The 26677-nt window shown below is 42.9% G+C and overlaps 1 protein-coding gene across 3 annotated transcripts in view; it reads right to left on the bottom strand.

Annotated features, from left to right (window-relative positions):
* Positions 1-25910, bottom strand: part of CPNE4 (copine 4) — a 625415-nt gene extending 599505 nt beyond the window's left edge. The window contains exons 1-2 of one of the 3 annotated variants that reach the window (XM_067033790.1): positions 25662-25910; positions 25375-25528 (exon numbers count right to left, since the gene is read on the bottom strand). In XM_067033790.1, coding sequence (XP_066889891.1) covers positions 25375-25427 — 53 coding nt within the window. In that variant the 5' untranslated portion in view covers positions 25428-25528; positions 25662-25910. Of the gene's footprint in view, positions 1-22530; positions 22944-25374; positions 25529-25661 lie in introns of those variants that run through there. The other 2 variants (XM_067033792.1, XM_059064294.2) reach the window with 2 other exon arrangements.
* Between the last annotated feature and the right edge of the window lie 767 nt (positions 25911-26677).

Below are 26677 nucleotides of genomic sequence, written 5' to 3'. Positions count from 1 at the left end.
CTTTATGAATCATGTTTTATCTTGAAAATATTGTCTTTTATTACCTTTCCTTTTGCACATGCCTTAGGAGTTGTGAAATAAGAAAATAGGAAAAGCTCTGAGATTCTCAGTGCCAGGATCAACATTTACAAATAAAGTAAGCAGAAAAGTGTGTTACAGTTTTAAATTCTGTGAAGCCAAGTATTAGCATCTTCATTTCTAAGATTGAAGAAAGGGTGTCCTCTCTTACTGAAAGGAACTTCTACTGTAAGACTTTGCCTTGATTGCACATGAAATCTTCTAAGCCCTAGGTACTGAGTAGCAGAAATACTCAGAGAGCTGCTGTTTTAGATGAAGGACTTAAATAAATACTTGATTCAAAGTAATAGGCATGGCATTGCATCAGTCTGTAATACATCTGAAAAATAAGTTTGATTAATAAAGGTAAATATACATTCAATGGGATATATGAACATACACATATAAAGGAATAAGGAAAGTTTGTGATCAGATGCATATGACTTGTCCACTTATTTTAAAAAACGAACGATAGAGGCAACCAATATAAGATGTCCAGGAAAATGTGCTTTAATGCCCTCACTTGACATAACGATGCACTTTACTGAACTGCAACATTAGCCACGCTTCAGCAGATCAAAAAGCATCCCTCTACCTCCAGTCCTAAGACTAAGGCCTTCAGAAGTTCTAAGAAGTAGGAGCTCTCAGAAACAAAATGTCTAGAAAGGAACAAATTCTGCTTCTCCAGCAGGACAGGCAGTCTGTCCCTGGAACATGCCTTCTAGCCACGGAGCTTAAAGGTACAAGAGTCAGAACGCAGCACAAACTGTATCATGCCACTTGGGCCCATCCTGGTCCTGTCCTTTCGACCCTTCTCTTCCCAAAGGGGAGAGAGTGGTCTGGATCTTGCACATAGAAGCCAAGAGTTAGCAAGCAGGCCTCCCCTTCCTTAGTCCCGGGCTGTTCACATCCTGCTTGGCCTTAGCCTTCCGACATGCCATGGTCAGTCACTTACCAGGATGTGAAGAGGCAGGGCTGCTCAGCTGAACCCCAGCACTCTGGGGGCTGGAATTCCTGAAAGGAAAACGTGGGTGCAGCCTAGGATGCAAATGCAGAGGCTGAGGCTCTGCTTACATCTCAGCAGAGGCATTGTGTCACCCTCCCAAATGAATGAATAAATGATAACCTCATGTCAAATCTGTGGAGCTGAGAAGATGGAAATCCTGGCTATCTCCTCGGGAAAGGTGACCATGGGAACTCCAGGTCCTAAAGGGAGGTACAGCATAAGCTTTGAATCAGTAGTCGGCTACCAAATCACACCACAGAGCACAAGCCTTCCTTCACAATGGCACAGCTCACATTTCTCCCTGGGTAGAAGACAGTAATGCCATCACCTCTCCTTCCCTCAGTCCCCCATCACATCATCCATCTACTGCTCACCACCCACTGGACTGTGATTTGGGACCCCAGGCAAATCCACCCTTGGTGTGTCCAAGATCACACCACGAACAACAAACGTCCCACAAAGCAACTCAGAACAGGCATTAAGCATAATTTAGATGTTCTCAACTCTTAACCCTCCTTGTTTCTCTCCATGTAAGACACTCAATACATAGTAGCAGTGCTTTTTGACCCTGCCTAATTAACTCCAGCTGATGCTAAATGAATATGAATGCTGGGAACTCAAGAGACTTGGCAGACTGGGGTACAAGGTATGAACGTTCAGTCGTGCAAGAAGGATTCTCAGATATCACACCAGATACTTTTATTTTATACATGGGGGAATGTAACCCAGGCCATAAATCACTCATCTAGAAATACACGATTCATCCCACAAGCACCTCCTATGTACAAGATCCTCACAAGGCATAGCAACAAAATTCTATCATTTATGGTTCAGAGTCCACATATCAGAATAATATTCCCTTGGATTTTTCTGAAATCTATGTATGTTTCCTATCAGGAGATGGCCAAAGAGAAATATGTCCCCAAGTGTAGGAGTTGGCAAACTTCTTCCACAAAGAGCAAGACAGCAGACTTTGAGGGCCACAGCTACGCATCTCTGCCATTGTTATTTGAGAACAGCGTAGGTGACAACAGGTGTGACCAGGTTCCAACTAAGCTTAATTTACAAAAAAATCTGCATGCTGGATTTGGATGACCCCTGCCTTAGTGGATCTCAATTTGACACTGATTTGTGTGTGTGTGTGTGTGTGTGTGTGTGTGTGTGTGTGTGCGTGCGTGTGCGGTACGCAGGCCTCTCACTGTTGTGGCCTCTCCCATTGCGGAGCACAGGCTCCGGACGCGCAGGCTCAGCGGCCATGGCTCACGGGCCCAGCCACTCCGCGGCATGTGGGATCTTCCCGGACCGGGGCACGAACCCGTGTCCCCTGCATCGGCAGGCGGACTCTCAACAACTGTGCCACCAGGGAAGCCCGACACTGATCTTTTTGACATGCAGATCTCAAGCTGGCCTTAATCATGTCTTATTTCACCTCAAACCTCCCTTAAATGTTAAAATACATACCTATAAAAGGAAAATCACAGAACAAGATGCTTAGAGAGTAAACTTATATAAGAACTCATAAAACACAGGGAAGGAATGGGAATCTTAAACAGAACATTTCCTGCCCAACCAAGCAGAGGGACAGGGTTTCCACCTAAGTAACCACATTGTACCTCACTAATTGATTGTCTTTTCTCCCCAGCTTAGGGAAGACGATGTCCCCATGACGTCAGGCAGATTCCCATCATCCCATCCCTGTGGAAAATAACTCCCATCCCTTTCTTCCAGAGGCAAGTCTAAGCTGGGCTAAAGCTGAGGTTGACTGTTGGCAAGGCAGACACAGGGCAGACACGAAGGGTCAGGTCTGGTCTTCCCTGAGCCCTATCCCTGGGCAGGAAGGGTGGGTGAGGAGCAGGGGCCTAGCTACCTTCCATGTTTGTGCCTGTTTTATTTTTATTTTTTGGCCGCATGTCTTGCAGGATCTTAGTTCCCCAACCAGGGATCGAACCCGTGCCCTCAGCAGTGAAAGCACGGAGTCCTAACCACTGGACTGCCAGGGCTTTCCCTGTGCCTGCTTTAGAAAAACAGGTTCTTGAAAGCAGCCGTAGCAATCTACAAAACCAACAGGGTTCATCACTGAGAGTTGCTCATATGAGCCCATGGAATCAGAAAATGAGAATTCTGGGCAAGAAGCTCACAACATACAAACAGCACAAGAAATCTGGCTAAAAGGATTCCCAGGATATGGCCCCTCAGGGCATGTATCACAGTTTCCTGTTTTATGTGACGGTGAAAAGGAGATTTAACTTGCCAGTATAATTCCTTACACCTTAGACCTTCATACAAGTGTTTATTTCCAGAAAAAAAACATTTCCTCTAAAATGTTACAATCACTTGGCAAAATGTGCCCTGTGCAGAGATGCTGTGTGAAGGATTCCGTGCTGCCTCAGGTCAACCAACAGAGATGCTTGGTGTCAAAATTCAGCTTTTAAGGAAGATTACAAATGATCATCTCTCATCACACATTTCTGATTTGTTTGTTTGGGCTAAGGGATATGCATATGTGAATGAAACATCTGGATAAACATTTTAAAAGTTTCCCCATGGAGGTCAGCTCAGTGCTTTGTGACCACCTAGAGGGGTGGGATAAGGAGGTTGGGAGGGAGATGCAAGAGGGAGGGGATATGGGGATATAAGTATACGTATAGCTGATTCACTTTATTATACAGCAGGACAACACAACACTGTAAAGCAATTATACTCCAATAAAGATGTTTAAAAAAAAGTTTCCATGAACCAGTGACCCAGATGTTTGGTGTCAAGAAGACCACACAGTCAGATGACTGGAGGCTTCTCTCTTTCCTGCTTCTCATCCAAGGGTCTGCTACATCTAAATAACTGCTCAAACCTTGCTGCAGCACACACACACCCTCCCCAGTTCACTGATCTCTATAAAAATAAAAGGAGATCTGATCTATTGATCATCCACTGAGAATCACATTGAGTTATGACAACTCTCATTTGGTGACTTTACTCAGTAAAACTTAACAAGGCCATAAAGCGTTCAGAGTCAGCCAGAGCGTCCATGTCTGAACAACCACGGATCATTACACACCAGGAAAGTATCTACTAGGCTGTCTCATGCTCACTAGGTAATGAATACAAATGATAGGAAAGGGCAGTATTTTGGTAGTTAGCCCACGATTAAGCATGATTCAGCTGCCAACATTACATAAAAACCACCTGACTTGAGTCCTGTCATCCATCTACTTCTCTTGCTGTTAACGAGACAGCAAGAGGGATCCCTCAGCTTCCCTAGCCATGGCGTTTGCCCTGAGGAGCCCTGAAGACAATGCCCATCACTAACTTTTGTGAACTGTATCTTTTCTAATGCCTTCGGCTGGGATAGATACCCTTCAGTGAATAATAAAGTTACCACATCTTAGTTTGTTCTGCAATTGGCCGTTTAATTGGCTTTTCCTTATCATAAACACACACACACACACACAAACACACACACACATATTTAAAAGGGTGATTCCAAAGCAGGTCAGCCTTGTCTTTAGGAAGCCATCAGCACTAGAAATATAGGCTGAGGTTCAAAAGAGGCCCTCATGTTTACAAAAAAAAATAGTTTAGGAGAAGTTTCTCGTCTTTGATGGCTTACAGAAGTCATTAAAACAAGTCAGGGGGGCTTCCCTCGTGGTGCAGTGGTTAAAAATCTGCCTGCCAAGGTAGGGGACACAGGTTCGAGCCCTGGTCTGGGAAGATTCCATATGTCGTGGAGCAACCAAGCCCGTGTACCACAACTACTGAGCCTGTGCTCTAAAGCTCACATGCTACAACTACTGAGCCTACGTGCCACAACTACTGAGCCCACATGCCACAAATACTGAGCCTGCATGCAGCAACTACTGAAGCCCGTGTGCCTAGAGCCTGTGCTCTGCAAGAAGAGAAGCCATCGCAATGAGAAGCCCAAATACCACAACTAAGGGTAGACCACGCTCGCCACAACTAGAGAAAGCCCGCTTGCAGCAACAAAGACCCAACACAGCCAAAAATAAAATAAATAAATAAATAATTAATTTTAAAAAAACAAGTCAGGGTTCAGAACCTAAGAAAGATGGCACTATTTGCAGCCTGGTTTAGTGCAGCGGTTCTCAAACTGTGAACCACTTTGTTTTATTTTCTAATACGGTAAATGTTGATAGATTTAACCCAAAAAAACAAAAAATCTTTGAGGTCTTTAATAATTTTTGAGAGTGTAAAGACACCCTGAGACCAAAAATCTAAGAACCTCTGCTTTAGTGGAAGGACGGTACATTTTGGAGTAAAATGGTTTTTAAGTTTGTTTTGTCCCTTTTGTCCCCCACTAGCTATGTAACCTTAGCCCAGTTACTTAACCTCTCTGGTCTTCTATTTTCTATGGATCACACTAATTGCCCTTAAAATTATCTGCTCAAGCATGTTTCCCTGATTATGTCTGTGGTGTTGGTTCCACATCCTCAGAACCTAGCACAGCACATGGCATGATACACGACAGGGTCTCCATAAATAATTATGAATTGATTGGTGGGGCAGTTGTGAGGATTAAATAGGATAATACGTGTAAAGTGCTGCTGAGGTACCTGGCACATGGCAATTGTCACAGATGCTCAGTAAATGTCAGGTCCCTTTCCTCACCACCAATGCTGTTCTCAGTCAGACCCCACAGGAGAGAAAATGCAGTTTGTCTAAATAAAGTGAGTATCTAAGGCACTGGTTCTCAAAGTGTGGTTCCCAAACCAGCAGCATCAACATCACCTGGGAAACTGTCAGAGATACAAATTATTTGACTCTAACACTAGACCCACCGATTCAGAAACTCTGGTTGTGAGGCCCATTGATCTGTGTTGTAACAAAAGACCTCCAGGAGATTTCTGATTCATGCTCCAGTGTGAGAACCATGGCTTTAAAATATGAATGGGGGTCTCCCTGAAAAAAAGAATATTTTGTGCTAGTAGCATTTTGCACTTTGACAGTAGAATGTACTCAATATGTTGTCTATTGCTTGCTACCCAGAATCTTTTTCGGCCAAAGATAGGAGATATATAAATACAATAAACGTCTGTTGCTCCACTTGCAGAGCAGAGTGATTGATTTTGTATTCTGGCTGTGTATCTGGGGGCCAGTGCTAAACATACTTTGCATCTGAAATAAATCTGAATCAGCAGGAACAGTGGAAATTTTATCTTAGAGAAACCCCAGCATAACCCTTGAGTCATCTTTGCAACTAGGCATAAAATTTGTGGGTGGGAACAGGGGAGATGGGGAAGGATGGTAAATGATTTATTGCTAGTCTTTATCATACCTTCATAAACACACTCCTTCAAGTTTTCACAACTCCCTTGCAACACAGCAAACTACTACCATTAGGGTAATTACTCCTAAGCACTAACCTTTGAGGGATGCCACCAGCCAACAACAGTGACAACCTGAGGACTTTCCATGTGCCCACAATATGATGGGCACTTAGGATGCATGTATATTCTGAGGCTCACAGCCATCCCCGGCTGTGGATTTAATCTCAAGTTACTCTCATTTTACATCTGTGGAAATTGAGCTTCAAGAGATTAAGCAGAGCTGGAATTCATACCCAGGAATGCCTGACTCAAAATGTATGCCTCTCACTAATAATTCTACCTAACCACACACAACACAAATCATGGCCTTACAATTATAATGGAGCACATTGTAGGTAAGGGCTATGATTCAAAGTTAATGCATAGAGTAAAACTCACACATAGTCAAAATGATGTTTGGAAAAACTCCCATAAATTGTTCGCCAAGTGCAATACATATTACATACATATACAACATCGTACAGTAATATATTGGTACAACATCACACATTAATTTAGATTATATAATAGAAAGCAAACCATCCAAATGTAATGAGTATTTTTAACAAGTAATCGAGGGTGCAGAGTTGATTTTGAGGAAGTTAAATGTACACTGTAGTCACCCACAAACCTGACTCAGATGCAGGATGTAAGATAAGGGGACGGGTACACACACGGGGGACAGAGGGAGCACCCTATGTACCAGAAAGTTCTAATCACTCTGGGGTTACAGCAAGCAGCGTATGATACAGCCACTACCTGGCAAAACTTGTGATCAACCGGGGAATCAGGAACACCCATGCACATCAATGTTACACAGCAAGAGCTAAATCACAGTCTGCCAAGAGTGCGAAAACGGAGGATCTGAGCCTTCTGGAGAGAGGCAGACATGGAAGGATGGATGAGAAACAGAGACCATATGAAACACAAATTTGAAAAAACCTTCCAGGCTGAACCCTCCTACACTGTTGGTGGGAATGTAAATTGGTGCAGCCACTATGGAGAGCAGTATGGAGGTTCCTTAAAAAACTAAAAGTAGAGTTGACATATGATCCAGCGATCCCACTCCTGGGTATATATCCAGAGAAAACTCTAATTTGAAAAGATACATGCACACCCAATGTTCATAGCAGCAATATTCACAATAGTTAAGACATGGAAACAACCTAAATATCCATTGACAGATGAATGGATAAAGAAGATGTGAAAAAGATGGAAATAATGCCATTGCAGCAACATGAATGGACCTAGGGATTATCATATGAAGTGAAGTAAGACAAAGAAAGACAAATATCATATGATATCACTTATACGTGGAATCTGAAATACAATACAAGTGAACTTATCTATGAGACAGAAACAAACTCACAAACATAGAGAACATACTTGTGGTTGCCAAGGGGGAGGGGGTGTGGAGGGATAGATTGAGAGTTTGGAATTAGCAGATGGAAACGATTATATATAGGGTGGATAGATAACAAGGTCCTACTGTATAGCACTGGGTAACATATTCAATATTCTATGATAAACCATAATGAAAAAGAATATTAAAGAAAAGAAAAAAATTCCATGGTCTTGAACCTGGGGTGGGGAGCACCCTAGGTTTGAGTCCTCTTCCTATCCAGTTGCCAGTACTTTGGCATGCTCAATTATTTATAAAGTGGAACTAATAATATCTAACCCATAAAATATGTATTTGTAGTGATTTCATGTGTTTACATTTCTATAGTGGAATAATCTTTTCTGCAGGATGTGTATTATCTGAAATAAATTAAACCGCCTATTTAAAAAGTACTACACCCCCTTTAACATCTTCTCTAGGAAGAATGAAGAGCAGAAGTGGAAGAGTGAGAAAGACCAACACTTAATACAGGTCCTCTGCTGTCTTATACAGTTGTGGTTTTTTTTCAACATCTTTATTGGAGTATAATTGCTTTACAATGGTGTGTTAGTTTCTGCTTTAAACAAAATGAATCAGCTATACATACACATATATCCCCATATCTCCTCCCTCTTGTGTCTCCCTCCCACCCTCCCCATCCCATCCCTCTAGGTGGTCACAAAGCACCAAGCTGATCTCCCTGTGCTATGTGGCTGCTTCCCACTAGCAATCTATTTTAAATTTGGTAGTGTATATATGTAGATGCCACTCTCTCACTTCGTCTTAGCTTACCCTTCCTCCTCCCCGTATCCTCAAGTCCATTCTCTATGTCTGCGTCTTTATTCCTGTCCTGCCCCTAGGTTGTTCAGAAATTTTTTTTCTTTTTTTCTTAGATTCCATATATAGGTATTAGCATATGGTATTTGTTTTTCTCTTTCTGACTTACTTCACTCTCTATGACAGATTCTAGGTCCATCCACCTCACTACAAATAATTCAATTTCATTTCTATTTATAGCTGAGTAATATTCCATTGTATATATGTGCCACATCTTCTTTACACTTATGTTGCTTCCATGTCCTAGCTATTGTAAATAGCACTGCAATGAACATTGTGGTACATGACTCTTTTTGAATTATGATTTTCTCCAGATATATGCTGATCAGTGGGGTTGCAGGGTTCTATGGTAGTTCTATTTTTAGTTTTTTAAGAAACCTCCATACTGTTCTCCATAGTGAGTGTATCAATTTACATTCCCACCAACAGTGCAAGAGGGTTCCCTTTTCTCCACACCCATTTCAGCATCTATTGTTTGTAGATTTTTTGATGATGGCCATTCTGACTGGTGTGGGGTGATACATCATTGTAGATTTGTTTTGCATTTCTCTAATGATTAGTGATGTTGAGCATTCTTTCATGTGTTGGTTGGCTACCTGTATATCTTTTTTGGAGAAGTGTCTCTTTAGTTCTTCAGCCCATTTTGGGACTGGGTTGTTTTTTTTGATATTGAGCTGCTTATAAATTTTGGAGATTAATCTTTTGTCAGTTGCTTCATTTGCAAATATTTTATCTCATTCTGAGGGTTGTCTTTTCGTCTTGTTTATGTTTTCCTTTGCTGTGCAAACTTTTAAGTTTCCTTAAATCCTATTTGTTTATTTTTGTTTCTATTTCCATTTCCCTAGGAAGTGGGTCAAAAAGGATCTTGCTGTGATTTATGTCACAGAGTGTTCTGCCTATGTTTTCCTCTAAGAGTTTTATAGTGCCTGGCCTTACATTTAGGTCTTTAATCCATTTTGAGTTTATTTTTGTGTATGGTGTTAGGGAGTGTTCTAATTTCATTCTTTTACATGGAGCTGTCCAGTTTTCCCAGCACCACTTATTGAACAGGCTGTCTTTTCTCCATTGTATATTCTTGCCTCATTTATCAAAAATAAGGTGACCATAGGTGCATGGGTTTATCTCTGGGCTTTCTATCCTGTTCCATTGATTTATATTTTTGTTTTTGTACCAGTACCATACTTTCTTAATTACTTTAGCTTTGTAGTATAGTCTGAAGTCTGGGAGGCTGATTCCTCCAGCGCAGTTTTTCTTTCTCAAGATTGCTTGGCTATATGGGGTCCTTTGTGTTTCAATAAAAATTATTTATTCTAGTTCTGTGAAAAATGCCAGTGGTAGTTTGATAGGGACTGCATTGAATCTGTAGATTGCTTTGGGTAATATAATCGTTTTCACAATGTTGATTCTTCCAATCCAAGAACATGGTATATCTCTCCATCTGTTTGCATCATGTTCAGTTTATTTCATCAGAGTCTTATAGTTTTCTGCATACAGGTCTTTTGTCTACTTAGGTAGTTTATTTCTAGGTATTTTATTCCTTTTGTTGCAGTGGTAAATGGGAGTGTTTGCTTAATTTGTCTTTCAGATTTTTCATAATTAGTGTATAAGAATGCAAGAGATTTCTGTGCATTAAATTTTTATCCTGCTACTTTACCAAGTTCATTGATTAGCTCTAGTAGTTTTCTGGTAGCATCTTTAGGATTCTCTATGCATAGTATCATATCATCTGCAAACAGTGACAGCTTTACTTCTTCTTTTCCAGTTTCTATTCCTTTTATTTTTTTTTTTTTCTTCTCTGATTGCTGTGGCTAAAGCTTCCAAAACCATGTTGAATAACAGTGGTGAGATTGGGCAAACTTGTCTTCTTCCTGATTGTAGAGGAAATGATTTCAGTTTTTCACCATTGAGAATGATGTTGGCTGTGGGCTTCTCATATATGGCCTTTATTATGTTGAGGTAAGTTTCCTTTATGCCTACTTTCTGGAGGATTTTTATCAAAAATCTGTGTTGAATTTTGTTGAAAGCTTTTTCTGCATCTATTCATCTACAGAGATGATTATATGGTTTTTCTCCTTCAATTTGTTAATATGGTTTCTCACATTAATTGATTTGCATATATTGAAGAATCCTTGCATTCCTGGGATAAACCCCACTTGATAATGGTGTATGATCCTTTTAATGTGCTTTTGGATTCTGTTTGCTAGTATTTTGTTGAGGATTTTTGCATCTATGTTCATAAGTGATATTGGCTGGTAGTTTTCTTTCTTTGTGACATTTTTGTCTGGTTTTGGTATCAGGGTGATTGTGGCCTCATAGAATGAGTTTGGGAGTGTTCCTCCCTCTGCTATATTTTGGAAGAATTTGAGAAGGATAGATGTTAGCTCTTCTCTAAATGTTTGATAGAATTCAGCTGTGAAGCCATCTGGTCCTGGGCTTTTGTTTGTTGGAAGATTTGTGGTTTTTTTTTTTTTTTTTTTTTTTTGCAGTACACAGGGCTCTCACTGTTGTGGCCTCTCCCAGTGCAGAGCACAGGCTCCGGATGCGCAGGCTCAGCAGCCATGGCTCACGGGCCTAGCCACTCTGCAGCATGTGGGATCTTCCCGGACCAGGGCATGAACCCGTATCACCTGCATTGGCAGGTGGACTCTCAACCACTGCGTCACAAGGGAAGCCCCTGTTGGAAGATTTTTAATCACAGTTTCAATTTCGGTGCTTGTGATTGGTCTGCTTATATTTTCTATTTATTCCTTATTTAGTCTCAGAAGGTTGTGCTTTTCTAAGAATTTGTCCATTTCTTCCAGGTTGTCCATTTTATTGGCAAAGAGTTGCTTGTAGTAATCTCTCATGATCTTTTGTATTTCTGCAGTGTCAGTTGTCACTTCTCCTTTTTCATTTCTAATTCTATTGATTTGAATCTTCTTCCGTTTTTTCCTGATGAGTCTGGCTAATGGTTTATCATTTTTTTTTTATCTTCTCAAAGAACCAGCTTTTAGTTTTATTGATCTTTGCTATCATTTCCTTCATTTCTTTTTCATTTATTTCTGGTCTGATATTTATGATTTCTTTCCTTCTGCTAACTTTAGGGTTTTTTTGTTCTTCTTTCTCTAACGGTTTTACTGTAAGGTTAGGTTGTTGATTTGAGATGTTTCTTGTTTCTTGAGGTAGGATTGCATTGCTATAAACTTTCCTCTTAGAACTACTTTTGCTGCATCCCATGGGATTTAGGATGTCAAGTTTTCATTGCCATTTGTTTCTAGGTATTTTTTATTTCCTCTTTGATTTCTTCAGTGATGTCGGTTATTTAGTAGTGTATTGTTTAGCCTCCATGTGTTTGTACTTTTTATAGATTTTTTTCCTGTAATTGATATCTAGTTTCAGAGCATTGTGCTCGGAAAAGATGCTTGATATCATTTCAATTTTCTTAAATTTACCAAGGCTAGATTTGTGACCCAAGGTAGGATCTATCCTGGAGAATGTTTCATGAGCACTTGAGAAGATAGTGTATTCTGTTGTTTCTGGATGGAATGTCCTATAAATATCAATTAAGTCCATCTTGTTTTATGTATCATTTAAAGCTTGTGTTTCCTTATTTATTTTCATTTTGCATGATCTCTGTCCATTGGTGAAAGTGAGGTGTTAAAGTACCCTACTGTTATTGTGTTATGGTCAATTTCCCCTTTTATGGCTGTTAGCATTTGCCTTGTGTATTGAGGTGCTCCTATGTTGGGTGCATAAATATTTACAATTGTTATATCTTCTTGGGTTGATACCAAGAACATTATGTACTGTCCTTCTTTGTCTCTTGTAATAGTCTTCATTTTGAAGTCTATTTTATGTGATATGAGAATTGCTACTCCAGCTTTTTTTTGATTTCCATTTGCATAGAATATCTTTTTCCATCCCCTCACTTTCAGTCTGTTATGTGTCCCTAGGTCTGAAGTGGGTCTCTTGTAGACAGCATATAGATGGGGCTTATTTTTGTATCCATTCAGGCAGTCTATGTCTTTTGGTTGGAGCATTTAATCCATTTACATTCAAGGTAGTTATTGATATGTATGTTCCCATTACCATTTTCTTAATTTGGGGGCATTTGTTATTGTAGGTGTTTTCCTTCTCTTGTGTTTCCTGCCTAGAGAAGTTCCTTTAGCATTTGCTGTAAAGCTGGTTTGGTGGTGCTGAATTCTTTTGGCTTTTGCTTGTCTGTAAAGATTTTAATTTCTCTGTCGAATTTAAATGAGATCCTTGCTGGATAGAGTAATCTTGGTTGTAGGTTTTTCCCTTTAAATATTTAAATCACTTTAAATATAACCTGCTACTCCCTTCTGGCTTGCAGAGTTTCTGCTGAAAGATCAGATGTTAACCTTATGGGGATTCCCTTGTATGTTATTTGTTGTTTTGCCCTTGCTGCTTTTAATATTTTTCTTTGTATTTAATTTTTGATATCTTGATTAATATGTGTCTTGGTGTGTTTCTCCTTCAATGTATCCTGTATGGGACTCTCTGCACTTCCCGGACTTGATTGACTATTTCCTTTCCCCTATTAAGGAAGTTTTCCACTATAGTTTTCAACTATAATCTCTTCAAATATTTTTTCAGTCTCTTTCTTTTACTCTTCTTCTTCTGAGACCCCTATAATTTGAATATTGCTGCATTTGATGTTGCCCCAGAGGTCTCTGAGACTGTCCTCAATTCTTTTCATTTTTTTCTTTATTCTGCTCTGCAGTAGTTATTTCTACTATTTTATCTTCCATATCACTTATCCGTTCTTCTGCCTCAGTTATTCTGCTATTGATTCCTTCTAGAGAATTTTTAACTTCATTTATTGTGTTGTTCATCATTGTTTGTTTACTCTTTAGTTCTTCTAGGTCCTTAAGTGTTTCTTGTATTTTCTCCATTCTATTTCCAAGATTTTAGATCATGTTTACTATCATTACTCTGAATTGTTTTTCAGGTAGACTGCCTATTTCCTCTTCATTTGTTTGGTCTGGTGGGTTTTTGCCTTGCTCCATCACCTGCTGTGTGTTTCTCTGTCTTCTCAGTTTGCTTAATTTACTGTTTTTGGGGTCTCCTTTTTGCAGGCTGCAGGTTCATAGTACCAGTTGTTTTTGGTGTCTGCCCACGGGCTAAGGTTGTGAAGGCTTCCTGGTGGAGGAGACTGGTGCCTGTGTTCTGGTAGATAAGGCTGGATCTGGTCTTTCTGGCGGACAGGACCGTGTCCAGTGTTGTGTTTTGGGGTGTCTTTGAACTCAGTATGATTTTAGGCAGCCTCTCTGGTAATGGGTGTGGTTGTGTTCCTGTCTTGCTAGTTGTTTGGCATAGGGTGTCCAGCACTCCAGCTTGCTGGTCATTGAGTGGAGCTGGGTCTTCACGTTGAGATGGAGATCTCTGGGAGAGCTTTCCCTGTTTGATATTACATGGAGCTGGGAGGTCTCTGGTGGACAAATGTCCTGAACTCGGCTCTCCCACCTCAGAGGCACAGGCCTGACACCCAGCCGGAGCACCAAAACCCTGTCAGCCACACAGCTCAGAAGTAAAGGGAGGAAAAAAAGAAAGAAAGAAAGAATAAAATAAAATTATTAAAATAAAAAATAATTATTAAAAATAAAAATGAATTTAAAAGTAATAAAAAAGAAAGAAAAAAGAGAGCAACCAAACCAATAAACAAATCCACCAATGATAACAAGTGCTAAAAACTATACAAAAACAAACCAAGAAAAAGGACAGACTGAACCGTACGACAAATGGTGAAAGCAAAGCTATACAGACAAAATCACACAAAGAAGCATACACATACACACTTACAAAAAGTGAAAAAGGAAAAAATATATATCTATATATATTTTTAAAAAGGAAGAGAGTAATCAAATCAATAAACAAATCCACCAGTGATAATAAACTCTAAATACTAAACTAAGATAAACAAAGAACCAGAAACAAATTAGATGCAGAAAGCACACCCCAAGTCTACAGTTGCTCCCGAAGTCTACCGCCTCAATTTTGCCATGATTCATTGTCTGTTCAGGTATTCCACAGATGCAGGGTACATCAAGTTGATTTTGGAGATTTAATCCACTGCACCTGAGGTTGCTGGGGAATATTTCCCTTTCTCTTCTTTCTTTGCACAGCTCCTAGGGTTCAGCTTTGGATTTGGCCTTGCCTCTGTGTGTAGGTCACCTAAGGGCATCTCTTCTTTGTTCAGACAGGATGGGGTTAAAGAAGCAGCTGATGAGGGGGCTCTGGCTCACTCAGGCAGGGGGTATGGAGGGATACGGTATGCAAGGCGAGTCTTCAGTGGCAGAGGTCAGCGTGATGTTGCAACAGCCTGAGACATGCATTGTGTTCTCCCGGGGAAATTGTCCCTGGATCACGGGACCCTGGCAGTGGTGGGCTGCATAGGCTCCTTGGAGGGGATAGTGACCTGTGCTTAACAACAGTCTTCTTGGTGGCTGGAGCAGCTGCCTTAGCGTTTCATGCCCGTCTCTGGTGTCTGCGCTGATAGCCACAGCTCACACCCATCTCTGGAGCTTGTTTAGGCAGTGCTCTGAATCCCTTCTCCTTCTGCACCCCAAAACAATGGTCTCTTGCCTCTTAGGCAGTTCCAGACTTTTTCCCAGGCTCCCTCCCAGTTAGCTGTGGTGCAATAGCCCCCTTCAGGCTGTGTTCATGCAGCCAACCCAGTCCTCTCCCTGGGATCTGACCTCCGAAGCCAGAGCCCCAGCTCACAGCCCCCACCGACCCCAGTGGGTGGGCAGACAAGCCTCTCGGGCTGGTGAGTGCTGGTCGGCACTGACCCTCTATGCGGGAATCTCTCTGTTTTGCCCTCCACACCCCTGTTGCTGCACTCTCCTCCATGGCTCTCAAGCTTCCCCCGCCATCCATCCCCTGTCTCCACTAGTGAAGGGGCTTCCTAGTGTGTGGCAACTTTTCCTCCTTCACAGCTCCCTCCCAGAGGTGCAGGTCCTGCCCCTATTCTTTTGTCTCAGTTTTTTCTTTTTTCTTTTGCCCTACCCAGGTACATGGGCAGTTTCTTGCCTTTGGGGAAGTCTGAGGTCTTCTGCCAGTGTTCAGTAGGTGTTCTGTAGGAGTTGTTCCACATGTAGATATATTTCTCATGTATTTGTGGGGAGGAAAGTGATCTCCACGTCTTACTCCTCCACCATCTTGAAGGTCTCCACCTTATAAAGTTTTATCCCCATTTTTACAAAATGAGGAAATAAAACTCAGAGTTTCAGTAATTTTCCCAAAGCCAAACAGCTATTGAGTGGCAGAACCAGGATGTAAACCTAGTCTATCTGTTTACCTTCAAAGGCTAAGCCCTTATCATAACAAAACTCAATAAATACTTAACTTTATCAAATTATATTGCAACCTAGTGGTTTACTGGCACAATCCTGAATAAGAGTGAGAAAGAAAGAAATAGCATTGTTCATGGAGTCAACCAGAATTTCTGGAGCAGCTGCCAGACGCCTGGCCCTGTTTGGGGTTCAGCAGTGAACAAGACAGGAAGAGTCCTGCTCTTGTAAAGCACGTAGTGGGGAGTGGAGATGGGTGCAGCTTGGGTGAGGGATTTCAGCTTGCTGGCCCTCGGCTTCCTCATCTGGAAAATGGGAAGTGGTGTTCCTAATTTTATGGGATTGTTCAGCCCTCACATTCTCTGATTCCATAGGAAGTATTTGTTTTCCTGTCTCTTTAAAATTCAATCAGGCCATGAGCTGTGATGAATGTTGTTAGCTCCTCCCCAAATCAACTGTTTCCACCCTTTTCCTCTGTTCAGGCCTTTTCCCCAACCTGATTCACAATCAATCAAGTCACAGAACCTAAGAGGGTACCAGCAGAAGAATTACAACACTGGCTTCTCAGGAGCTCTGCGGTCTACCTGGCCAGGTAAACTTAACTCACCTGGCCCAGGGTGGCCATCTCAGGCACAAACCTCCTTGTTTTTCCACTTTGTCTTTAAGTTACTTGTTGAAATAACTGCACAAATATAGCAAAGACATCAAATTAGGGATCCTCTGCCCCCAGTGCCTACTAATAAATTAAGCACTTTTCTGCCACTTCAATGATAAAGATAAAGCATTTCTTTTAACCATTCTGCTGCCCTTATTATTTTTCTTTTTTGTTGATATTTGTAGTTACTACATCTTTCAATATTTTAAAAACAGACTCTTGATTTAGGTTCTTCCAGACCCAACCTTTAGAGGTAAGGGTTTTGTTGTTACATTTCTATTATGTTTCCTTTAAAAATCATTTTCCTGTTAAAATGGAATTAAGTCAACTATGTAGGCATTTATCTTATGCTACTGATGAAATTAACACATAGAGGGCAGTAGTACAAGTTGACTGGACTTGAGAACCTCTAATAGCACAGTTAAATATACATATAAACCAAAGTACATGCAGAGTGAGACCCCTCCCCTTTTTCCTCCCTCCATAGACCCAATTCCTTGAAATACAGGGAGATGAAAAAACATGAGTGTAAAGAAACTGAGAGACAATTTCCCAGGGTCTCTGAGACAAAGCCAGTATCTCAGTATCTCTTAGCCCACATGGTTTGTTCATCTCTCTCTCATATTCTCCATCTGCCCCTCAAGCTGCAACTTTGAAACATGGGAACCCCACACTGATTGATCCCAGTGCCTAACTCAGCTTTGGGCATAAAGGCTGTGATCAGTAATTGTTCAACAAATGGATAAGTGAGGCCCTTCTGCTGAGGGGAGGGGCATGGGGTCAGGAGGAAGAGGCTCAAATGGGAAGGGAAGAAGGAAGTTTAGGTAGAGCTCTTGAGAGAAAGGGCACAGGGATGAGCACAGCCTGCCCACCAAAGTACCACTTTTACACTCCCCCCATTCACCAACACAAGCCTCGTCTTCCAGAGGCCAACACTCACACAGGCCTGCACCTTTCAAACTGCAAGCCCAAGATTCAAGCCAGGTATTTCTGGGTCCAGAGTCCCGCCTCCAGAGAAACAAAGGGCTGTGAGACTGCAGACAGCATGTCAGGTGTCCAGCCACGGGGCCACCCGACCAGGTTGGAAGTGCCCCATCCATGTTGAAGGCGGATCTCTGTCCCCTCTCTGAAGCAAGGCAATCTGAGTCAGAGGCGCTCGGTAACCAACCCCCCCCTCTCTGGGCACCTCCTTGGAGTTCTGCCAACCCCATCTCCAAGCCTGGAGGTCTGGCCTGGGAGCTGCATGAGGGCTCCGCTGGTGCTCTGGCGCCCTCTAGTGGCCGTCTGCTCTAACGCCAACTCTCAGCCCTTCCTGCCTCCCTACCCAGTTGGGGGAGGCGGGGCGGGGGGCTGCACTTGCCTTGGGCACCCGCCAGCCTGATTTCGTTCCTCCTTTAAGTGCCCTACAGAGGTTTAGGATCTCCTGCATAAGGAACATCTTTTAGTCAATACACATTAAACCTAATAAGGTTGCTTATAGAATTAACCTGAAATACTGTATTTCTCTCCTGATGTTTCCAAGGAGAAGCAGTTCTAGTTTTCAGTCAGAAGAAAGTTATCAATATGATACTCTGAGTCAGAGATGGAAAAGAAACATTTTAGAAAGTTTGTGCTTTTTGAATGGACCTTTAATTTAAGACAGAATAAAGGAATTCCCCTGTGGATTCCTTAACTGGATACACATAAAATCTGTTTACTTTATTGACTCAATTGTGACATTTAAAATAGAAAGCTAGGACTGTGCATGAGTTCTTCACAAAACATGCACATTAACAGGGATGGCTGCAGACAGTGACTTTGTACAAATTTAATCACATCTATCAGGTAAATATTGCACTGGCTCCAAGAGAGCAAAATAATAAGACTCAAGCCTGCTCCTCCCAGTGAAGGTGGGAGGCACCCTCCCCACCATCATCCCCAACTCAGTCAAGATCATCAGTGCCCATGGTGTCACCACAGTAATTATCTCCAGGGAACCTGAGTTTCTTAGTGAGAGTAGTAATCAAGAGGGCTGTGGTTCTGAGCGTCTAAGAGTCAAAGTGATAAATTGTTGTTCACAGTTTAGAGATGAGCCCACCACAGGCCAGCTTAGATGGGTTCCCCCACACCTAGGAGTGCACCAAAATCATAGGACAAGGATAAACCTTCCCAAATAAGTCATCCTTATCACCTTCCACTTTCTAAGACTTGCCTTCAGGCCTTCAATGTTTACTGAGTTAAAAGCTAGTGGTTCTCAAGATGCTTTCCCAAGAATACAGCAGCCAAAGGAAAGGACTTCCCAGCATTTGCTAACTTAGGGAAAGCATATACTAATGTCATATATATTGAATATTTAGTAGTTCATAGACTAAACAGAAAGCTCCCACATAAATGAGATTTCTAGTACAGAAAAGACTGAAAGAATACGTAGGCATTACTATGTTTTTACTCTGCAGTCTCAAGTTTTAGCAGACTGGCTGAATTTAATGCTGATTGAGGTTCTACTCTATACTGTCCATTTCAAATAGCGTAGAAAAGACAGCACACCTTGCCTGACTCATTGATTGAGCTTGATTTTGGACTTATCACCAACCTCCACAAGAACACCACACTCAAAGAAAGGATGTGTCACTCCAACCCCCTTAATTTTAATAACATGCTTCCCTCAAAAGAAAAACCATTCTAGAATTTTTAGGACATCCTAAAACTAATTAAAGTTCTGTAATCTGTCATTACCATCTACATTCAATCAAGAGAAAGGCAAAGTTAAAGGGAACTTTATTATCATATGCCGGCAGGTCAGTTCTAATACACTACAGGATGGTCTTGAACCATTTGACATTTTATTTTAAGTGCATTTAAAATTTTCTGGCTTGATATTTTGTGATTCCAGTGTACTAGCTCCTGTTGCCAAGGAAATATGACTTTCAGTTACTGCAGGGATCCAAAGGGGCTTTTGTTTGTTTTTTTTTAATATTAACATGACCAAAAAAAGTAAATATAGAGAACAAATTCAGCCCCTTTCTTCTTCAAAATACATGAAATACAGATCCTCTGGTCACATCTCTGATGAAAAAAATACAAAGATTCATGAAGTGACTTTCCCAACTGGTATAGAGACTTTCTCCCAATCAGTGGGTCTGATACCATCAGAGTCCTCTTCCTTCTTTGTTCTGGGTTGAGACCCCTCTGACAGTGGGGGACATTGATTATACACAATACTAACTACTCATCTCCAACATGTTTACCTCTATGGAAAAATCCTTTCTTTACGTGAATAAAGGTGGTCATAAAGGTCCAGGCCTTTATTATATTTCACAAAATTTGTAAAGAGAAGACAGATAAATGCATGGTACAAACCATATAAATACATTCAGCTGGGTTCCAAAAGATTCAAATGCAGATGAGAATAAATATTCCACCATTAACCCATTTTTTCCCTCTGTGATTATTCCTTCTGGTTAGTATAATCTAAAGGTTTTCAGTCATGATGGTGGACTCAAATCATCTGATGATGGGAAGAATCAAAGCCTCTATTTTTTAGAATAGTACATAAAACTTTTCTGGAAACAGATAACATCTTTGCTTCCTACTAACTGAAATGCAGTATTTTAAAATCAGAAGTCCACGTGCAGATCAAGAAACCCTGTAGTACAAGGCACTTTTTAATCAAAACCTCCAAAAGCAGGGTCTCCTTAAGACAAACCATGGATTCAAGCAAAATGCCATGCTGCTACCAGAGACATGAAGATAAACAGAAGTATTTTAAGTACAATTAAAATAACAACTCACAAATCTCAGAGCAACTATTTTTAAAGAAATATTCAGAAGCTGTAGCAAAGTGCTTGTCTCATGCTGGGAAGGTCACTGCTCCCAATAAATTATGCTGGGATGAGCACTCACAGGAATGGTATAGGTTTGATGTCCATGAGCACCTTCACATGGTAACACATTAGGAGACCTTTGGTTCTATAATAGGCAAGCTCTTCTCACTGAACCATTAAAAACAGCCCAGGATTCAACAGCCACTCCTACTATGGAGGGATACTTCCTTTTATGTAACACTCAGGGGAAATCACCTGGTTTTGATGTGGTTTGAGTTTGATTCTGTGAAACCAACAGAACTTCCCACCAGAGATAAATGAGAAGATTCTGGCCTTTATTGGTATGCAGGATTAACACAGGTGTCCTGGCTGTACTCGCCAACCCTCCTTCTATTTTTATCCACCTCCCTACATGTGAGTATTGTTGACCTACTCTGAGCTCAGACCCCTGATCTATTAGAGTGACTTTGTCAGTCTTTCTTTAAAAATGGACCGGCAATAAAATGAATTTAACCTAGAAGCGGGAGCTCAGTAAGGGAAATGAAAACATCAGAAGTTATCTAATCACAGCCACAGCCACCCAGAGCTCTGTCTTATCTGCTGGGTAATAAAAATGGGACCTTCCTAAACTTGAAGGGCATCAAATGAAGTAAGTGAAGTTGTTGCTTGTCTCTGGATTTTGGGGGGATTGCTATGCAGCTTAAACAGTGTATACTAACTACAAAACATCGGCATGGATTTGAAACACCTGTGTACTAGGAAAGTTTTTTGGGGGAGGGGGGAGTGCGTTTTGACATAAAGCAAAAAATAAAACACAAACATCTTTGAGAACAGGGATTGTTAAGAGGGCAGTAGAAGGAAGGAATGGGGAGAAAAGAATATCTCCTCTGAAGTGAAAGCAGCTTTTCCAAAAGAGTAGCGTTCAGTATCAGTTTAAGGAGAGCACTTTTAAATACTTGGACAGCTAAAAACTGCTGTTTAGGGAACCTAAAACCAAGTGAGTCAAGAACAACCACAGCAGCGCTTTAAAAATCCTGGCAAAGCAGCCAGAGGATGAAGAGTTGGTTTTACATAGTTTTGAACACAGGAGTAAAGAAGCAGAGGCAGCTCCTCCCAAAGGCACTGAAATCCTATGGCATCAGTGGGTCAGTTGCAGGGGGCACGGGGTGGGGATGGAGGGTGTTTCTCTCTCAAAATCTCCCTACCCCACTCCACTACTCCGTTCACCCTTCCCCCCTCCACCTCCGGAACCCCAGGGGCAGCACTTCTTAAGCTCGAGCCCCCAGGGACCATCTCTGCAGCCAGGATTCTTCCCAGAGCCTGGCAAGTTCTGGGACTGGAAGCAAGATTGCAGGATTGCAAGGCCGCCGGAGGCGCGATGGGACCTGCAGTGGGGGGCAGGGGAGACCGGAGCCTTTAATCCCACCCACGTCCTTCAAGGCGAAGGATAAACGGATCTTCCTAAGAGTACCTCTCAGGGGTCAGCGTGCTCCCCACACGACGATGGTCAATACTCACTTGACGCCGCAAGGACCACCACCTAACTGTCCCCCTCAATTCCACCCTAAGGGTCCTTGGGCATCTGCGATAGCGCGGTCCTGACCACTTTAGTCGGCTGTGGCCAGCGCTTCAGGGGTCCCTCCAGTCCCCTCCTCGTCCCCTCCCCGTGGTACTTTATCTAATAGAGGAAGGAGCGCAGAGGGACTTGGCTGAATCAAGGAACCTGCGAGCCTGTGTATGAGTTTTAAGCTAGAGAGCCCGAGATGCAGCTAAATAGTATTGGAAGCTATGGGGGGGGTGCGGTGAGAAGGGGAGGTTAGGAAGCTGAGAGGTTGAGTCTCACCGCGGCGGTCCAGCCCCGGGACCCCGCAAAGCCCCCCCTCCCTCCTCGCTTCCCCGCCGTCAGGAAGAGGGATGGTGCGACCCCAGCCGGGACTCTGCGCTTCCCCCTCCCCATTCAGTTCAGGACTGGCAGGTCGGCCCCCTCTCGACCCCCGCCAGGCCGAGCTAGCCGGGCGGAGGGCAGGGGCGAGAGGAGGGACCAAAGTTCCCCTGGACTAAGACGCTGCGCGCAGCTCTTCCTAAACAGCAGCGCCGGGTCGGAGCGAGCCCCTGCACCTCAAAAGTTGGTCTTCGGCCGCAGCCCGGGTACGCGGTGCAGGGTCCGGACCAACTTACCTGGGGCGGGGACCCGAGGGCGGACTGGGCTTCGGCCGTTGGGGTCCAACCAGAGCGCAGCGGCGGTGCGGCCGTGGGCGGGGCCGCGGTCGGCCTAGGGGGTCGTGCCGCCCTCTGCTCGGGCTCCGGGGCAGCTCAGCGACCGTGGAGGGAAGAGACGCCGAGCGGGGAGTGAGGGCTGCGCGGGGACCCGGACTCCATGCGGGGTGGCGAGGGCGGGGCCGCTCGTCCCTCAGTCACTCGGAGAAAGAAGTGGGGGCGCCGGAGAGAGGGGCGGAGCGGGAGGGAGGAAATGGGGCGCGACCGGGCAGCTGGGGACCGCGGCTCCGCCAAGAGCCTCCACCTTCTGACGAAACCCGCGCGCCCCGCCGCCCGCGCGCTGCCGGCTCCGAGGCCTGGGCGCGAGCGCCCCCTGGGGGCCCCGGCGGAGTAGGCGGCGGGGAGCGGAGCGCGCCGCCCCGCCCCGCCCCGCCGGGAGGGGGTCCTGGACAGGGGTGAGTCCCGGATGCGGGGTCCCGCTGGCGGCGGCGGCTGCAGCCCAGGCTCCACGCCCGGCCCGGTCGCTCACCCCGGGCTCCTGGGGATACGTCACCTGGGGACCTCCTCTTCAGGAGAAAGCGAGAATATCTGGAAAGGGGTGGGAGTGATGCTACTTTTTGCACACATTCCAGGAAACTTATTGGATCTATGCTCAACTGCCACCAAAAACGGTGACGAGATTGCTCATCTCTGCATCCTCTGTGTCTACAAAAGAGCCTGTCATAAGGAGCCTGGTAATTATTTTTTAGTAAATAAGTGCATGAATAAATGAATGGACATTGTGGCTTTTTTCATCCTATAATGTCTTCCCGAATACATCCACTTCACAAATAAGATGAAGAAATAAGATAAAGAAATGCTTGGGGAGCACCAATGTTTAAAATTAAATACAAACACACTGTCTTATGTAAGGGGTAACCACGGCCCCGTGTTATGAAGCACTTTAGAAAGGAAGTGTGGCTTTACTCTTCCAAACTTATTAAAAGTCGAATTCAAACAAATGAGCGCTGTAGGTATATACTGTGAATTGCTCCTGATTGTTTCTGCAACAGTAGATAAACTAGACAGCTGCATTCTCTCAGCATAAAACCACACATTTATCAGAACCACAAACTGGACTTCAGAATCCATAAGGTTCAGAAAAGGCAGTCTCTGACATTGGAATGACATGGAGGATATTACCTACAGTGTGGGGAGACAGGGACATAGGCGGGTCTTCCTCCCCATTTTCTTAAGGCACATCTAACAAGACCTCTCTTCATGTAAAGAGGTTATCAGCCAAGGGCTTTTCTCCAGAGTTCTCAATTTCAAAGGCCAGAGAAGAAGTAATAGGTTGAGGAACAGGTACACCACTAATGTTTCTGTAGAGGAAATTAGGAAGATCTTAGACAGGCAGAGGAAGAGCCTTAAGAAAGAAAAAAATAGTAACACCTTTCTTCCCCCAGTTTTCCTCTCAAGAAATAGGGTAACATGAAATGTGGACCCTAGAAAGAATCATAGGCAGCTTAGGCAGTGAAGCTCCTTTGATTCACTTTGATTGGAGAAATTTGGGTCACGTGGTTAAGCCCAAGCCAATCATTGTGGCCTTAGGATACAGGATTCCCCTAATGCTCCAGGCCTTCCACAGAGTTTGGGAGCGTTTGCTGTGCTCTGCAGCACTTCTGGAGCCCAAGTGGAGCCTCACCTGATCAGAGCAACTGTGTGTGAGACACAGGATGTTCCCCCAAAAGAAATTCAGTGTCTTCCTACAAAAAAAGAAGAGATAGATGCTAGGCAGGAAAAGTCAGCATATGTTTACTGAATATGGACATATTAAGTCAGAAAATGTTCCTTTCCAGTTTAATTAAGAAGTAGCCTTGGAGATGAACTTGAAGTTTGAGCAGGATTGGACTTGCAAAGATGAAGGGAAGAAAAAAGAAAGTGATCGTGTATTTCTTTGCATGTTGATTGTGTCCTCTGAAATGTAGGTCCCATGAAGGCAGGTGGTAGTCTGTTTTGTTGTCTTGTGATTTTAACCCTTATGCCATTGCAATGTTACTTAGCAGGTAGTCAATAAACATTTATTAAATTTTCAAAAATACCTTAGAGCTTATTGAATGCAAGCCTCTTATTTTATGGGTGAGAGAAAAAGAATTAAGGTGTGCTGATCATGTACTATTTCCAGACAATCTGTAAGCTACTCTATTGACCACCAACAACTGCCAACATAGGTTTTATTATCTCTACAAAAAGCCCAGGGTTTGGGTCGTCAGAATACCCAGACCAGGGAACATAGTTAGTTAATGGGAAGACAGGAGTGTTGATGGAAGTAGGCTCTGAAAGCACAATTAAAATGACATAACCAGGAACCACAGAGCAGATAATGGAGTCAGAACCACAGGGAGAGTCCAATACAACCATCGTTAGCTCCCTGTGTTAAAGACACAGACACACAAACTGAAGACAGCACCACAACTTGTGACAAATATGGTTTCCTCTGCCAGCAGTCTTCTGCTCCCTAATTAGAAACAAACAGTCGCCTGCAAGCCAGTGTGCAGAACACACGTGCAGCCTTATGCCAGAAACTTGGAATTTTTTCTTCAAGGTATGACACTGAAGGTAAATTCAAAGATGCTCTCTGCCAGGCACAGAAAGCAGAATTTCCTCCCACCTCTCCCATGGAACCAACAGCCCATCTCTACAAATGAAGATCTATAACCAGCTCATGAATTTGGGTAACAGACGCTGCCCCCACAGCAACTTGCTTACCAGCCAGAGTCCCTTTAACAACTGTGACCTCAGAACCCCCTGATCTGTATCACTTACCTCCTTCCAACTCTCCTCTTCATGGATTCTGAGCCGCTGGGCTCTACAGCCATGGTCAAAATGATCTAAAGTCAAGCTACAGGGTCACGGCGCCACTGGCATTCCCAAGCCGCAAAGAAGCCTCCAGCTCTGGGCAGATCCACTTGCCGGGTGTCTGTTTGATAACATAAGGGGAGGCTGCCGCTCACTGTCCTATGCCAGTATGAAAGGCACCCCTCCCATCAGTGTGACAAGTGCAATACTGGAATGGAGCCAGGGAATGAAAGGGAAGAAATGTGGATTCTTACCAATGCAGTTGATACCATTTTTTAAGGGTGACAGATGATGAAGGGGAAAAACAGGCAGAGAATCAGTGCCCTGCAATGAAAACCTTGGATCCTTCCCTGAATGAGTCAGGGCAAGCATCTTGTTTTGAAATTGAATTTCTGTTTTCCTTTTTTTTTCCTTTTGGGCTTTTTTTTTTTTTTTTTATTCCTTTTGGGCTGTAGGATGGTTACATCCTCAACTACTCGAGGGGACTGCTGTAAATAACAGAACTTATTTTTGAGGCTTCGGATGTAAAAAGAACCTTGCATTTCCCTCCCCCCCAACACACTTATTTATAGATTAAAATGTGTTCTTTCTTTTTCTGTTTCCTGTGATTTTGAGAATTGACTGATACATCTCCTCTGCTGTTTCTATATATGCCTGAGATGAATTGTATTACTGGAAAGCAGAGAGGAATGCTCTGAGAAAGCCCTTCTAAGATGCTAAGAGTCAAGAGAGAACTGATACACACATTCCAACCTGATGTAGGGATGTCATCTTCTACTGTCTGTCATTCTTCTATGTGAAGACCCTGTGTGACCTCTGGCACCTCTAACATCACAAGCCAGCCATGAAGGGTGCCCTATTCTTTTGTCTACCAATAGGTGGCATCAAGATCTCTTTAGCTCTTCATCGCATTTTAAAAACCATTGGCAGAGAGCATTTTCTTTCTGAGATTTTATATTTTACCATGGGTAATGTTTTAAAAAATACTAAATCATCTCTCTATTATTTCAGAGCAGGTTATCCCATTTACCTCTTTTATAAAAATTTATTTTATTGAAATTTAGTTGATTCACAATGTTGTGTTAGTTTCTGCTGTACAACAAAGTGATTCATATATATATGTTCTTTTTCATATTCTTTTCCATTATGGTTTATCACAGGATATTGACTTTAGTTCCCTGTGCTATACAGTAAGACCTTGTTGTTTATCCATTCTATATATAATACCTCTTAATTAGAACTCTCAGTCACCCCTCAGTTTCCTCATTGT

The sequence above is a fragment of the Kogia breviceps genome, chromosome 5 (genome assembly GCF_026419965.1).
Source record: "Kogia breviceps isolate mKogBre1 chromosome 5, mKogBre1 haplotype 1, whole genome shotgun sequence".
NCBI lineage: Eukaryota > Metazoa > Chordata > Mammalia > Artiodactyla > Physeteridae > Kogia > Kogia breviceps.
This window is presented reverse-complemented; position numbering and strand designations above follow the sequence as displayed.